General features: G+C 39.8%; 1 protein-coding gene across 7 annotated transcripts in view; it reads right to left on the reverse strand.

The window, feature by feature from the left end:
- Positions 1-13,566: 13,566 nt before the first annotated feature.
- The window catches only part of FAM172A (family with sequence similarity 172 member A), a 416,550-nt gene continuing 412,705 nt past the window's right edge, over positions 13,567-17,411 (reverse strand). For 4 of the 7 annotated variants that reach the window (XM_034656488.1, XM_034656489.1, XM_034656491.1 and 1 more), the window contains one exon: positions 13,567-16,535. In XM_034656488.1, coding sequence (XP_034512379.1) covers positions 16,467-16,535 — 69 coding nt within the window. In that variant the 3' untranslated portion in view covers positions 13,567-16,466. Of the gene's footprint in view, positions 16,610-17,411 lie in introns of all 7 variants that reach the window. The other 3 variants (XM_019808770.2, XM_019808766.2, XM_034656492.1) reach the window with 2 other exon arrangements.

Below are 17,411 nucleotides of genomic sequence, written 5' to 3' on the forward strand. Positions count from 1 at the left end.
GCTCCTTTCTGAGTGACAGGACTCCTTTTCAAAGGGCAAACAAGGAAAGGGGGGGGGGGAACCCTCCTAATATGAATAGGAGAATTTTCAGGGTTTCGCAGTTACTCCCACTCCTCCCCTTTTTAAGACCGAGATCTTTCTCTTTTTTCTTTTTCTTGCCTTTTCCTTTTCCCTTCCTTTCTTTCTCTTTTTAGGTAGGAAGCGCGCGTGTAAACGGGTCTTGATGTGTTTCAGGAGAAAGAATGATCTGTTAACTTTTAAACGTCTCTTGGGGTTGGTAAAAATTACTGGAACATTTTCACAGGTTTTTGTGGGCTCACTGACCAGACTGGACGAGGCAGCGGAGTCACGCTGTCAGGCAGGGGTCTTCAGTTCAAGATGGTGTATTTGTGAGGGAAAGAAAGGGAGCACCTTCCAAAGTTCTCCCTCACCCCAGTACCAAAACCTGTCACATCTTTACTTCTTACTAGAAAAGGGGCAGTGTCCTTATTTGGACACCTCTAAGGTGATTATTAGCTGCCTCTGTGAAAAATCAGGTTGGGCGAGGACAGCTCATCTCTCACACACACGGATTTTTTAAAGCCTGCCTTTATTTATAATTGAATCTTAGGAACACTTTGATTATGTCCATCCTCAACCCTAGCTGTTTGTTTTTTTTTTTTAATTGTTGAAGGGCCCTGCCTTAGAGAGGAGAAAACTTTCTTTTTAAGATTTAAACCCACAGTACCAGTTGTTTGTTGTTGTTATCATGATTATGATGGTTATTATGTCATCCCTCCTTTTTGCACTTGATCTGATGAGAGAACTTTTTAAAAGAGTGTGAAATGAAGGACACAAAGACAGTATATCAATGAAAAGAAGAAAGTGGCCCTTTTAATGAGAACCCAAATGTAGATGAAGTGTACCGTAAAAGCTGCTTCAAAGTCCATCTTAATTCCCTTGGGCTCAGTCATCACGAACTTGTGGTAATTGGGAGTTCTTCACGGAGGTAAGGCGGCCATGGGTGGGAAGTCGTGCAGGTGCACCTCCCTGCCCTATAATTCCCAATACATTTTAACCAAGAACTTGGAGATTTTACGGAACTCAGATTTGGCTACTTCACTCTCAAATGCTACCTGCCCATTAATTTGTTTTCTTCCTGAGTGACCGCACTCACTGAGGGAGCCTCATCTTTCTGCTGCCCGCAACCCCCAGCAGGTTGGTATATGCTGGGCCATATTCTAGGTTTTTGACTATTATTTTGTGATCAGCTCTGTTTAAGTTTCTATTTATTTTTGGACCTCAGCCTTTCTGGATCACAAAAGTCCCCACAAGCAACACAGCAGTAAATCCAAGCAAAAATAAGACAGATTTCCTCATCGATGTGTAATAAAGTTAAAGGACATTGTTTTGTCAGACAAGCGCTAAGTAGAAAATAAATCTCAGAGTCTGGGGAAACAAAACGGAGCGCTGCTGGCATGTGTGTAAATTTACTTTTAAAAGCAATAAATCAATGTTAAATTAAACAGCTGGGTACCCTGTCTAGGAGAAGGTTCAGTGTTTAAGAAGACCTTGATGGGAGAAATGTGCTATTTAACAAGACACCAAAAAAAAAAAAGTTAAATTTTTATTGTGAGCTGAGGCAAGACTGGCCTGGGAACTTCTCTGAACTTCATAGGGGAAGAAGAGTCAGTGTGAATTGTATCCACTTGCCATCCTGAGATCTGTACATATGTTTTCAGGCATCAGGAGGCAACGAGGTTTCGTGGAAATGTTTTAGATGTTTTGGAAATTGTCGATTAAGCTCTCAGGTCCTCTCTTTATTGGCTTAGGTGTGTTGGAGGAGGGGTTATGATTTTTGTGTGATTTCTTCTTCTGTAAATACTATAACCTGTGGAGATATTTTAATGAGCACATTGAACATATTCTTATCAAATGGCCCCTTTATTCTCAATGTGGCTGTTTTGCACAGTAAATAGCATAGTAGAAAAATAAAGAGATCTGTTATTTCATATCTATTATGCCTGTTTTAATTGAGAAGTAAACCTGGGAGTGGAGTAGCATTTCAAACTCAACTGGAATATTGTGATAGTCATTTTCTAAGGTTTCTTTCTTTCTTTCGTGGTTGGCTGGTAGTGGTAGTTGTTTTTTACAAAACACTTCACTGGGAAAAATTGTATGTGTGGGGTTGGGGAAGGGACCAGAACAATAGAAAACCTAAGCTCTGGCTCTGTATTCTAAGAACAGTGTGAATCAATGAGTTATTACAAAGGCAATCATCAATAGAAGGAAATTAGGAGAGTTTAAGGCTAGCATAAATGTACATTGGATTTCAGTCCCTCCACTCCCAATCTTAAAGTAAAATCCTGGAAATCCTCAACAGAAGTACTTTAGAAAGCAGACGTATTACTGAGATGAGCCCTCTTGGTCTTTTGAATTCAGATCGACTGGCTTAAAAGAAAAATATGGGGTTCTTGCCTGTACAGAAACCAGTAGATTATTCTTTACTTTCTTCATATCACAATCTCAGAAGCTTTGTTTTGTTAGCCCAGTTCCACAGAATATTCATATAATTAGGTAACATCATTTAAACCTTTAAAAAAATGGAAAAAGTACTGTTTTTTCCCCTCAAGCTGCGAACTAACAGGAGTGTTGGGCAGCATTCTAGCTACCTTTGACTTTTCTTCAGCCAAAGGAACTATCAAAGATCCGGTTGCCTAGAGAAGACTGAAGTTATACTATTTATATTTAGAAGGCAGCATTCAGTTTCCATGACCATCCGTGGCATGTTAAGTAAATCTGTGTCTTATGCCACTCAGAGATAGCTCGGATTGCCTGTCAGGAGACGTCTGGGCAAGCCTTGTAAACTCGGAATGCCTTCTCAAATCCTGCTAGGTTTTCCCAGCGATGTGCTTTCCTCTGCGCTGAAGCCCTGGGAGTCCTGTCAGCCCAAGGTGAGCCTTTCAGGCGCTGCTCTTTGTCCCCATCTGGATAGGAAGGTGCAGAATTAGACAGACACTGGGCTGGTTTGGTGGGGTGGGGGGAGTGGGAACGGAAAGGCCGCTTGTTCTAATTAAAGCCAGTAAGCAACCCTGCGAGGAGCTGTCCTTTAGCCTTAGCTGGAGGCGGAAAGGGTCTGTCTCACCTCAGTAGTTAAGTTTGTTTGAACTGGCTGGTGGGGCGAAGAGTTGAAGACAGCAGGTAGAGCTGGGCTCAGGTGACACTGGGCCGGTGGTTAAGTCGCAGCAAGTACGTCTCGAAGTCTCTCTTTGCCTCCCAATTCCCTGATCTCTGGTCTCCGTGCGTGACTCAGGCGCACTTTGATTCTAACTTTGCTTGCTAGATGGCGCTCGGTGTCTCAGGACATTCCATTTCAGAATTGAAGCGGCTTTTTAGCACCGTTGTTCTCAACTAGTTGTGGGTATTTGATTAGCACAGTGCTAGCGATGTTATTATTGCCCTTGTTTTTGACACCCTTGTTCACTCTTTGATTAAAGTAGCATTCAGGTGGGAGTTACCCATCTTAATCGGTGTAATAATAAAATTCAGTGAAACTCTGCACCTGAATTTAGGGCATATTTATGGCTCAATTACTCTTTGTGATGCATTTCAGAAAGCACTTGAGTAACTTTCCCTCCCGTAATCTGATTGAGGTTTTCAGGAAGAAGATAAATCAGCAGGTCCAGTTGGATATTTACAGTCCTTGAGGTTTACCACCAGGGTCCACCTCCCACTTTACCATTACTACCCATTCCCATTTCAAGGTGAATTAAGCTGATCTTAGGGAACTTATTACTTTCATCTGTCATTTGTGGTATACCATTAATTGATTTTGAAAGTATCATAATTTGTTTAAAACCCAAATAGTGAAATTCATACCCACAGAAGATGTGTTTTAATATTGGTAAGAAAAGCCTACACAAAGCTTGTTTCACAGGAAGGGTGATTTATGGATTCTAATGTATATCTATTTCAAACACCGGTGACTCTTCTCAGATATTCAAAACACTTTTTACAACTCCTTTGTGTTGAAGCACAAAGAGACAGAAAATCAATAGTTCTAAGTTTCTGATGGAAAAAAAATTAAGATGAGCCAGAAAGAATTGTATATTGTTTTGTCGAATGAAGATGTCACTTTCACAGCACGCACTGCTCTCACACTAGTGTGTGTCCCTTAAAGACCAGGATGCAGGTGAGGAAGGCAAATGGAAAAAAAAACAACACAAAACCCCCCCAAAACCCAAACCTCCATATAGACGTCTTGCAAACACTTTAACAAAAGAGAATTTAACTTGTTACTTGCTTTTAGGATTTAAAGAACTAGTATGGAAATGTTCCACCTTTGGGAAAATCAATAACACTCAGAGCTGTGTGGTTTGGAAACCTTTTATCAAACCTTGGCTGCTTTGGTGAAGAACCCCGCAAAGTCTCTCTCTAGGTGTTAGGCTGAAACTAGCAGGCGCTGAAAACCTAAAGCGGAAAATTTACAACTTGATCAGCCCCAGCCACACACCACAAACCCGCTACTGCTGCAAACATATGTTCCAGATTAAGTTAAGCAAATGGCTCTTGTTTCTCAGGGTTGAAAGTTGATCATGAAAATTCAAATTTGAGTGAGTTGTGCTTCCAATGGATCATCGGACCCTCAAATGCTCATAAATCCCTCCCAACTGTTTACTCAAGAGATTTCATATACTTTCCTATCTGCTTGAGAGCTTAATTTAGAATCCCCTGGAAATTTAATCCAATCAGGTATTATTTTCCAGGAACACATATAGTTTTAAAAGTTGGCTAAGTTGAAAACGAGGTGTATTCTTCCTCTAATGTAAAAATGTTAGATAGCTAACGTGTAACTCAGTTGTTTTAATGCTCTATTTCCTCGCACACATACTAACTTTAAAAAGCAGAAATTAAACTGTTGTTTCATTTTCAAGTTCCTTGAAAGTTTCATTCGCCAGAAGAGTAGGTGATTTTTTTTTTCACAGCATGAGACAAAATAAAGGAGTGTTATCAGAGCCTTCAATTACGTCAGGCAAGACTAAATCATGGTGTTTCTTTTACTGGGGGTAACTGTCTTTTGCAACCTCCCTGTGGTCATCCAGCCATCTCTCAGCTAAATTATTTGAAGACCAGTCTGGCTACTAAGGCGTCTTGTAAGGAAATTTAGAGTTAACTCCCGACTCTTCAAAGTGTCTGCTTCCTTGGGTAAGTTGCAGAGGATGGAGACAGGCACCAGACACCTCGGGTACCTTCCTAAGTAATCGCGGGAGTCCAAAGTCGTTCCCTTCCACCTCCCCGCATTCAAATGATCATCCTGCAGATTTTAACCTATATTGTCATGTTGAAGTTTGGTAGTTATTGTTTACATTTCTCCCTTCCCCAAGGGGTCTTGGCAAGTGTTTAAGAGATTATTGATTTCCAAGAAACCAAATAAAGAAGGCTGTTCTTTTATAACATATGAAATACACACTTTTCTTTAACTAAATAGGCAGTGTATATTTGACATTGACAAATGGACAGGAGACAAGAAAACTTATTTTAAAAGATTATGAAAGGGAAAAAATGGACAGGACAGCAGTAGTCCTACGGAAGAATAGGATTGGAATTAAGTGAAAAGCTTGGAGAAAAGTGGGGGGATGGCTACCTGTGCTGTAAGATAGTTTAAAGTTTCGTCGAACACATACAGGTGGTAAGCAAACATCGTTGAAGAAGCTCCTTTTAGGGAGAAATAATCATAGCAGTTTTTATTTATTTATTGTTAAAATAAGCTTCTTGTACTTCTTTTCTCCGCATTTTTCGCTGGCAATGTGGTACTGAAATAACCACCCAGGTTTGGGTGTTTCTGATTTACTTAGAATAACCCAGAAAAGCCATTCTGAAACTGTGTCAAGAATTCACTTTAAAAAAAAAAGTAATAAATACCTGATAGAGATCTTAGCTATCCCATCCCCCAAGTTATAAGGGAAATACCCAGTTAAGGAAGGGAATGCCCAGAAACTCAGACTGAGGGAACACATGGTAGGCACCCAGAAGTTCAGTGTTATATATCCCAGCCCAAATCTCCACAACTTCCCTGCACCAATAAAGGAAAGCCCCGTGTCCTTCCCTGCACCTGATTCTCTTTTCTTGCTCCTGAACCTTAGGAAGGTGAGAATGAAATATTTCATTTATCCAAAGGTGGAAATTCAGTTTATGTAATGAGCTCCCCCAAAATATACCAGCCAAAGACATGCAAACATTATGGAGATATTTCACTTGAGGGTTCAGATCTAGAATCTGCAAGTCTCCAGAGTCCCTATTATTCAACAGGTTCCTTTTCGCTACCCTGCACACTTCAGCTGCACGAAACTTTGTGAACCCAAGTTCTCCCCAGTTTTCGTATGCGGGTGGCACCCGCAGCTTAAATAGCTCACAGCATGGCCGAGTTTCTCTAGTAACACAGACTTATCTTAGTATTTGGGCAAAACGACTCTTGAAACTACAAGAAAGACCAAACTATGAGGGAAAATTATCTTTGGAGAGAACTCAGCAGTGATTTTGCACGCTAAAAAAAGGGGGGGAGGGAAACTTTGTGTAAGCAGCGCTGTGTGAGAAAACAGTCTAAATTGTTAACCTGTGAAATATTTAATAAAATATTTGTATGTTTTAAGGGATAGAATAATAAAGTGTTTTGAAGCTAAACTGCAACTATACTGAGGAATTCAAGGAAACTTTTCACTGTAATAGCATGCCAAGAAGAGAATAATTTTACGCTGAAATGTAATCTGTGTTACTCTGCAAAAGCAATTTTGAAAGCTGTTTATGGAGGCTATTTTATAGGTGGAAAAAACCACTTAAAATACAAGAGTTCTCTCCCCTTTTCTTTGTTGGCCCTTTCTGGTAACGTATGGATTAAGTTGGTTTGAAAGTATATTTGTACAATCAATATTTAATAGAAGTTTGCTTTTGACCGTCTCACCTGCTCTAACCGTATTATTTTCGTCCTCAAAGTCGGTTCAAGAGAATAGATGACTAGAATGGGGGTTCTAGTGGGAGGGAAGAGATTTTACTCAAAGCCCAACAAGTGAGGCGAGTTTCAATAAAACAAGGTGCAATTTGAAATCTTTAAAAACTAGTTTTGTCTTAGGAGTAGTGACTTAGTGTTGCTAGGGAGATCATGCGATGAAAAAGACGCCACACCGAAGTGATTTTCGGTTCTTGTACTTTGCTTAACGCGACGGTAAAAAAAAGAAAGCCAACCATGAAGACATGCGGACATTTGGAGCTTGGAGTTGAGGTCTGCAAGTAGGAGAAGAGGTAGTGGTGGGTACTGAACCAGACGCGCCCCCTTTTTAGTGCTGTCAAATAAGTTGCTGTCAGGCTCTTTAGCGCTCCGCGGGCCGGGCGCCCCACTGCACAGCCACCTCCCCCGGGGCGGTAATTAACCAGTACCTGGGCGCACACGATTGATCCGACAGCATCAGCCACAGGCAGAGCCGTGGGGACCAAGGGCCCGGTGGGTCTGGGTGTACGCTTCCTGGAACACAGGGCTCTCGTGTCTGAGATCACCAGCCCCGGGAGAATGTGCTCAGAGTGCAGAGCTCTTAAACTGGAGCCTGTATGGAGCTGGCCCGCTAAAGAGTGGTGGTGAAAAGTTAGGCAAAGAATAGTTGTGGGAGTGAGACTTCTACCACCAAAATGACTGAGAGTGGCGCTGCTTTCATCATAAAGTAGATGCAAATTCGGGGAGCAGGGAAATGGTGTGTCAACTCTGGGGCACTCTAACTGATTAACACCGGGTGTGGAGCAAGCAAGATTCTCCACCCAAAAACGGTATACTTTTTAAACTCATTGTCGCATTGGGCTCAGATCCTAAGATTTTAAGAGCCAGTTTCCTATGGTGAGGGAGTGGTCGGAGAGAGGAACCAGGCGAGGGCCGGAACTTCGGGGTTCCGGCGGAGGGGAGAGGGAAGGGGGCGCGCTGGGCGCTGTCCATGGTGCTGGGAAGAAAGCGGCTTCTCTTCGCTGTCCCCAAACCAAGCTCAGGTGTAAAAAGGGGACATAAACCAAGGACTCATGCGGCAGGGCACTTTTTAATTCCCGCGAATGTGGAAAATACGCAAGTGGCTGTATAATTTAAACAGTACTCTAGGAGTGCTCTGCTTTCTTAGTCTGTACTGTTTAGTCAGACAACAGCGTTAACTGGCCATTATAAGGATGGTTTTCTCTTTAAAATGTTCCATATTTCAAAGTAATGTAATCATCAATTTTTGACGTACAAAGTAAAGAGGGAGGCGGTAAGAGAAAGGGTGATTTGAGACTTTAAACATATCCAAAGGCACCTAGCTAGTTTCAGATTTGATAGGATATAAAAGCAGAGCATGACTTAGCCTGTTAGATAACATGGATACAATGAGAGAGTATTAAAAATATATAGATCCAATTTCATTTTAATACTTCTCTGAACTCTACGCTGGTCAAATGCTGCAGTTATATCTTTGTCAGCAAGAATAACAAGAGTGATTTACCTATTGTGGGGTGTGTGTGTGTGTGTGTGTAAATTTGAAATGGCTAAGATTTCATTCTAAGTTCTAAAATGGTACTCTAACAACTGCATGCTCTTAAAACAAATTTGATTTCTTGAAAGACAGGTGGCGAGGAAGAAAGTAGGATGCAGAGAGAAATTATTTCAAAATGGGGATAAAGAACTAAATGGAGACATAACCTACCTAGTAGGTGAATCACACTTTTGTAAAACATACGCACACACACACACACGCAACTTTAAAAATATATACTGTTACAGCCATTTATAAAATACATGGTTTTTTAAAAATAAAAGTGTGTTTATCTATATATCTACAAATATATGAAACTATGTAACAAAATTTCAGGTAAGCTATTACCTATGCTTGAGCAAAACAGAAATATGAAAAACAGGAAAAAATTATCGGAATTGTGTTAATCATGAAAACCTTACTTAGGCTCAGCAACTTAAATCCATGTGACAATGAAGAAGGAAAAGGACAAAAATTCAAACAGCTGACACAATGATCAGCAGCAACTGACAGCATCTCATTTGATATTTGATATCAAGCACTAGATCAATATTTGTGAGATCAATGCAATTTTAATGGTTTTTCTTTCGAAACTGTATGAAAGCCAAATCATGACACTCTGTGCTAGGGTTATTTTTAGAGCTGGTTATTCCAGGGGATGATATTAAGTAATTTACTGAGGCAAAGGAAAAGAAAAAAACAAAAACAACTAAAAACCAAAAAACAAAAGCACCACAGCAATCAATATTTCTTCAGTTGATAAATCCTGATTATCTGAGTACCTAGAGAAGGTGTGAACATTTATTGGAAAAAAGCCATTTATTAAATTTTGGTTAAAAAAAAATGAAGAAGAAAATAAGCCTGTGGAAAATTATTTGGAGGTACATGAAGATGAACTGGATCAGAAATATCTTTTTCACTCACAATGGGATTAGGTGGTACTTGAGCAAAAATAAATGAAAATGATAAAAAGAAAAAATCTAGGCCTTTCAGCTACACAGTCAATCCCTGCATGTGTGGAATTCAGTGGGAAATAACAGATTTTTCTGTGTCCCAGGCAGAGTACAAAACTGAGAGCCCTATCTGAAACTCATACACAGCAAGGTTCCTACAAAGGTCAAAAAGAGGGGAAAAAAGTAATTAGGTATATGGTATTGTCTTTCATTTTCCTTTAAAGAGTTTATACCTTAAAAAATAAAATGCAAATTAATCTCACTCAGAGGCATATAGGTCTTCAATCTCTAAATCTTTAAACAGTAATCTAGGAGGGTTCTACGCTTTATTTTTCAGTCTTTACTGCTTAGCAGCGTTAACCCATGTGCCTACCAACTCATTTTGTTTGATAAAAATGCTAAATTTTATTTATTTGTTTTTACAGATTCAATTTTGAGGAATTTTCACCTAGAGGAATCCAAGACCTTCACCAAACAGCAATTTCTGGGGAGGCAGATGATGGGGGTGGCACAGAGGAAGTATAAGCAGGTGAACATTTCAGTAAGGCAGTGAGAAGGTGAGATGTGGCGATTGTGGGTAGTGTTCCTGATACGCAGATGTTTAAGTTTTCAGACTAAAAGAGAAAGAAAATGTCTCTCATTTGTAACTCAACTTTGATGAAAAACTTGGGAGAAGTTAGTTTTTCACTTGAAATAATAGGAATATTTTATGACATTTCTAATGTCTGACCTAAAGATCTCTCATCTTTGTTCAAGATAAAGAATAAAATACTTCAAAACTATGCAATTCTTAAGCTTTTTTCCCTCAATGTCTCTTTTTTCCTAACGTTTTTCTTGATGGCAGTGAATTGCCTAATAATGAAACTGTTAATATATTATTACAAACAGATCACTTCAAATAAAAGGCAATGCATTGTATGCTTTTAATAGTGAAATTCATACCTAAGTCCTTTTGCAGTAGGATTAAATAATGCACCTGGTATATTCTTTAAGTGCCTAGGTAAAGACATATTTTCCACGATTTTAATAACTCCATAACAAACACTCACTCTCTGCATGTGTCTCTATGCTCTATTGTATTTCAAGTCTGGCAGATTGCCTACAAACTAGACACCAACATTTTAAATCAATTTTTCTTTAATGAAATAAAGCCAACCTTACACACAAATACACATTACATACAAACAGAATTTACAGACGCAAATGAACTTGAGGCATTTAAAAATATGTATTACAATGCCTTGAAGAATTTGGATATAAATTTGTTTAGAAGAAAATAAGTTTACAAACAATCCTGGTGACCAACATATATTGAGTCCCTACTATGTAACAGGCACTGCAAAGACAGACACATACTGTACATATTGTTTATTTCTGGTGGGATGGGTGTATGTACCCCATGGATGGGTGTGTATATGTACATGTGTGTATGTGTACACACACACATATATGCATATATACATATTTTTCTATTAGGTCTTTTTAAAAAACCCTGAGTTATCTCAAAGAAGGAAATCAACTTTATAGTCAATTGTGGTTAATTCAGACTTCATTTTGACTCATCATAATTTGACCAATAATTTTTTCTCTCATAGCATGGACAGTACTTACTTAGAATTTAAAAGTTTAGTGTTCCAATAATGCTGCTCTTCTTAAGCCACTTTGAAGTAATGCTAGTGAGTCTAAGATCCAGATCTCCATGTTAATCTCTAGTTTTGCCTTCAAACAGAATTCAGTTACAAAGAACTTGGAAAGATTTTGAATCTATTCAGAAGAGGAAAACTCTTTAATTTTCTGAGGAGTAAAAACTCCCCAAGAAACTTCATATAGCTTCTTAGATTTTGCTTAGCATACGTGATAAAACATTGATTGTTGCAGTTTGGTGACCCATGAAATTTGGGGGTTAGTTTTCTCTTCAGACCAGAGCATATAATTATGCAAATAAAGAGCTGTCACTGATCTAGTGAAATACTCACAAACACATGCACTCTGAAATTGGACAGAAAAGTGAAAATGGTTGGTGATGTGATGGTGCCATGGTTTGTTTTCCTGCCAAGTTTCTATCCAAGTTCATTATTCAAATTGTAAACTTTAAAAAGAGACATATCATTCTTGGGGTGTTGGTTGTCTTTTCATTTCAGATTCTTTGTATTGGTACTGCAGGCTGGTTACAAAGTACAGTTCAACATTATTTTACCTATGACAGTCTCCCATATTACCCTATGTAATGGCCAAGGAAGAAAAGCTGAATGATCTAGAAAGAAAGACACAGGGCCTCCCTAGATTTCTTTCTAGAAACATGTTTCATGTCTGTTTCAAATAGAACTCAACCCAACAATACAAAGAATATAGTGAAATGTTCACAAATCTCAAGGCAGAGGGCCGGGAAAAGTTGCCTGGAAGGCCTCATGGATTAAGTCAAATTTCCATTTTCAAGTTTTTACATTGAAGGGGAAAATACTGGTCTCTGCATGGTATCCACTTAATGGGCAAACTTTCAGGACAACTTTCTCCTATCTAGCAATTAAAGCCCACTATATAATATTTGGTGACTTTAACTTTATGGTTCATTTACAATTACCACTCTCTAAAACCTTTGTGCTAAGAATTAACAAGAGTTCTTCAATCTAACCATGCTCTTTGGCATCGAGGTCTCCCAATTCCAAAGTTACCACTGAACAGGCTGTTGCATAATTTTAGATGTCATGGAGAGTCCCACTGATGAAATCTGAGAAGGCTCATGTCAGACCACTGACTGCTAAAGACATCACTACATGAAAGATCAGTGGTGTGAAACTTTAAAAACATTGATCCAAATGAATCAATTAAATCAACATTCATCCCTCCTAAGTGTGAGGTTTAAAACTATCATTGTTGCTTTTTTTTTTTTAACTCTACATAGATTTTGAGATAAACGTTGGAATGCTTTGATGGCTACTTCTATTCTCGAATCTCCGTTAATCGACTTTGTGCTATTTCCCTCTTTTCAACATCTTCCACTTGGTGTACATTCTTTACTTTTAGTACAGTGCATGACAGTTGCAATGCTTTAAATCTAAAACCGCCTAACAAAGCTGACGCTTTAGGTAGGGTAGCTTTAAGCTCTGTGAAGTGTTGATTAAAAACCCTTTCCCAGACTCAAACTGATCTTTTTGGAGATTAATAGAATATTAGATAAAAGGAAGACGAACAATTCAAGAGACTCCCACTCAGTCACTCTATACAAGGAAGGAAGGAAGGAAAGTATTCAATTTTTGAAAGGGAGTACCTCCTGGAGTCTTTTATTTTATATTATTACAGCCCCTAATAAGTAATCATAAAATAACCACCACTATTATCCTTTTTTTTTTTTTTGCCACCCATATTTCAAAGATGAGAATGTCTCACATTTATTTAAAGACATTTTCCCCTATAGAGGCATGGGGAAAGTTTTTGAGAAATTTTTAGACTTTCTGTAATAATTTTTCTTAAATGAATCAGGATCACAGGAACCTGTCAGTTTACAGTTCTAAACTAGGATTGTAACAGGAGACACACACGTGTTTGGATTGGGACTCCAGATAATCCAGAGAAACATGTGAAAAAAATTAACTTATTAGCCCTGATGATATAGTTAACATATTTTGTCACCCAAATTCTCTCAAAGGAGTTACAGGTTTTAAAGAAAGAAAAGCAGTAAAATAAATGTAAACAGAATATTTTCAGATTAGATGTAATACAACAAGGACCTATACAGGGACTTGGCAGCCATGTAATGTCACCAGAATCCTTTTGGAAAACACATTTCTTTACAGTATATTAAAGTGTATTTTGTAAAATGATAGCTTAACAATGGGTTCAAATTTCTTTGTAGCTAAGGATATTTTAGATATTAAAAACACCCTAAAAAATGTTGGTTTTGTGAAAGGTCCAAGCCAAACAGTAAGTGATCAAGTGAAGTTAGGATGTTACCTTACAACAACAGTAATGGTAATAAAAGCAGCTGTATGGTTTAAAATATTGATGAATGCAGTTCCATCATTCTTTTTAAGTTTCTGCTTTTAGTAACCTCTGTACACGAATAAATGAACTTCTGAGCAAGAATAATACGCCGCTGCTTGTTGGGAAAATTGTTTTTATTTTAAAATGGTAAACAGAAATATATAATATATAATATATATGAAACTCCTGTGCTTTACTTTTTTTTCTTTTTGTATAAACAATAATGCAATCCAGGTCGAAGCACAAGGCAGAAACTTGAGAAAACAACAATTATTACAAATAGATTTTCTCCCCCCTTCAAATATCCATGAAAACTTTTAACGGCTGCATGGTTAGATACCTTTATAAAGTTCTAAAGCCAGTATCTGGCTTTTAAGTTTTAACAGGACTATTTTGAATCTCAGATTTATCAACAACTCCTTGCTTCCCATTCTATTTGCTCTAAGAACGGAGTATAATTTTTAAAAAAGTCTACATCCTAACTTTAAGTCTCTACTCTCCTAAAAACCTGTCTAAAGAAACCAAAATGGGAAGAAGATCAGAGCAGAAATACTGTTAACACTTTTCACCTCCAAGCAGGCGGGCTACTACCCACTGACGGTTGTGACTCCAGGAAAATTGAGGTGGGTTATATACTACGTTTATACCATTTATACCAACAGACGCATAATCAACAGGTTAAAAAAAAACACCTACATTACAAGGAATCTTATCACTTATCAGTAGGAGGTCTCGATGGTTTGCCTAGCTCTTTCCGGGATGAGGCAGCTCAGATCCACAAGTAGAAATCACATTTGCACAACTTAAGTTTGCAAATAGCTCTCTATAGATGGTTAAACAAGGCTAACAACCCAGTAGTTTTAAAGTATTAAAGGCAATTAAACAGTGATTCACTCTAGTTGCAAGTAAAGATTTTCAAAAAGAGAAGTGAGAAAACTGAAGAGAAGGAATAGGAGTGATTTGGTGTCTAAGCTGAGCACATTTACTTTGCTCTAATTCAAGGGCATAAGCTTCACAAATTGAGCACTGCGCAAGTGCTGATTTAAAAAAAGCAATAAAATTAGTTTTCCTGTGAATACTTTCATATAGTCAAAACACCACACAATTTATAACACTTTGAAAAATATATTCAATCCACATCAATTTTCAAATCCTTTCAAAGGAAGTTACCATTATTGTATACAATTCACCATTGCTTATAAAACAGAAAAGATTGCAGACCAACATGCTTGACATTGTTGGGGTTACACATATCAAGTTATCCAGGCGTTGGATAAAATGACGTTTTGATTTTTCCTATATTGTTTCTGCTAAAATAATATCAAAAGATATGTATATATGACCACTGAAAAAAGATCACTTTAATTTGCCATCATTAAAACTACAAGAACGAATTAATGTACTTATATACCAAACACAGATATTATCACTTTTAAAACTTGCTGAAATTGGTTCATAATATAAAAACATTTTATCCATGAGATGGTTATTTTAAGTGATTTTTCTGAGGAGTCAGACAGTTCTAAGTCATTTTGGGTACATTTTATCACGTCCTCAAATAAGGCAGGCATATTGTTGCATATACTTTAAAAAAGGATGAAAAAATATTAAATTCAGACCCTTATCTGCTAGAAACAGAATCTTTACTAGGTAATTAAATTCAAGTAATTAAAAATTGATAATGTTAAGATTTAATATTTGAATTTAAAAGTCAGCAAAATCTTAACTTGTTTTAACTCTTACATTTCACAGTGTTGGCCAGATATTAGTTGGATTAAAATAACTGTTGAAACTGTAGGGCAAAACCCCACAGAGAAAGTGGACAAATAAAAATTATGCCATTGTACTGCGAGGAGAAAATCTTTCACACGTCTTACTTTCTCTTTCTGTTGGAGCAGAAACCTAAAAGAATCATTTTAGCCCCACTTAGCCTTTTAGAAGGAAAAGGTGGAACAGCACACAGGTTCATTTGCCTGATGACAATAAATACCATCCCTAACAGGGTCTAACTCCACGAAAGCTCAGAAGAGATCATTCTAATTAGGATTATCAACAAGAACAACAAACTTTCTCCACATGAGGATTTAAAAAGCAAAACGAGTGTGCGATCTAAATTACAATGCCACCCAATACACATTATACATTTAAAAAGTAAAGTCAATTCTAATGATAAAAGTTGGAAATTCCATTGAAAGCGGGACCTTTCACACTTATAAGATTTGCTCATCATTACGTTTGGTTTAAACAATCTCTTCTGAAATTAGAGATTTGTGTAAAATCTCACTCAAATGGCAAGGATTTTCAGCGGTAATGTGTAATCGGTACTTCATAGATTTTAATGCAAAGTTTTTCTTCTGGTTTCGAAATGAAAATAGATTGTTAGAGAACAATTTGCACTCCCAAAACGACATAGTACACCACGGCATTCACGTTCTGAATTTGAATTTGGCTTTTCTGAGGGGGTTGGGGGGAACTTCCTTAAAAAAAAAAAAAAAAAAGAGGCATAAGAGGCTCTTAGGGAAAAACCTACCTAAAATGGAAGTTTGAAATCTAGAATAAAAGTTTGCTTCTGTTCGGAGAAAAAAACTGGACATGATTGGGGGGGCCGGAGGCTGGCGCAAGTGGCGGCTGCGCTGCAGTGGGCGGTAGGACCGCGCAGACGCCGCTCGCCTCGCAGCGCCGGCGCGGGCTCCGTCAGGGCAATTAGAGGCGCGCCGGCCGCGCCGAGCAGGGCGCTGTCAGCCTTAATCTGCGCGCTGACGGGCAGCGCGAAGCCCGAGCTCAGCCCGCAGGAAGCACGACCAGTGAACCCATATTGCTTTGACAGTTGCACTCATCTAGAAATAATGCAAAACGCTATTTAGATGTATATATCACGACCCTGTGCTCTAGGAAGAAAACAATCTAATGAGGGGCTGGGAGTCGGCTCGCCGACAACAAGCAGTTAGGAGACGTGTGGCTGCATGCTCGAGTGTGGTGCCTTTGCTTCCCCTCCCCCGTCTCGCTCGTTCTCCTCTTACAGCTCTTCGTGCTTTATTCTGTGGGAGCGCCGCGTCAGAGCCGGCTTGAGGGAGCTGGTCTTTGCCTCTGAGGCTTCGGTGAAGAATTTGAAAATAGACGGGAAGCTCTTCCAGGAAGTTAGCTCGTGACGGTCGGTGCCTGCAAAAAACACAGATTCGGTTACGAGGAGGCCGCGCTCGGTGCCAAGGCACGGGCCGCCCGCCCTCCGCCCCTGGGGTCCGACCCCGCCCTCGGAGCCCGCGTCCCCGGCGTCCGGCCCGCGCTCCCGCGCCCGCTCCCCCGCCGGCGCGCGTCTCCGGGCCCCGGGCGCGGCCTCTCCGGGCCACACCTGCGCCCGAGAGTTCACTCTGCCCCCAGGGCCGAGGGCCGTCTCCGTCCGCTCACTGCGCCTCTCTGCCGGCGGCGCCCGCGGCGGCCCTCCGGACACCTCCGACGTCTGCCGCCCGAGCCCCCTTCCCGTCCCCGAAGCGAGGACGCGCCTGGGACACCCCCCGCGGGTTGCCCGAGGCGCGGCCAGGCGGCCCCGGGGCCTCAGCCCCTCCGGGCCAATCGAGGCGCTCGGAGGGAAGGGCCACTCCCTCTCCCGCCTCGAAACCACCCACTTCCCCAGGCTCCGCGCGCGCGCGGGGGTTGGTTTCCCCTGCGCGCGGAATCCGGCTTCTTCACCCACCCGGAGCACCCACGTTTCTCTGCTTCCCAAGAGAATAAAACAAATCGGATTTTTCTTGCCTCTCTCGGAAGCTGTGCTGTTAGACATAATTTGTCTCTGCGAGGTCACTGCGACCAAATTATATGGGATTGCTTCATGAAGGTTCAGATTAAAAAAGAGACTGCCTCGAAGTGTCCTAGGAGGCTACATTTTTAAAGATTTTAGGGGACAGTTTTAGAAAAGCTAAAAAAGTGTTTCAAAGCAGTGACTACAAAAAGAGCATCTAGGCCT

This window comes from Ailuropoda melanoleuca, chromosome 3 (assembly GCF_002007445.2).
Source record: "Ailuropoda melanoleuca isolate Jingjing chromosome 3, ASM200744v2, whole genome shotgun sequence".
NCBI classification, from domain to species: Eukaryota; Metazoa; Chordata; class Mammalia; order Carnivora; family Ursidae; genus Ailuropoda; species Ailuropoda melanoleuca.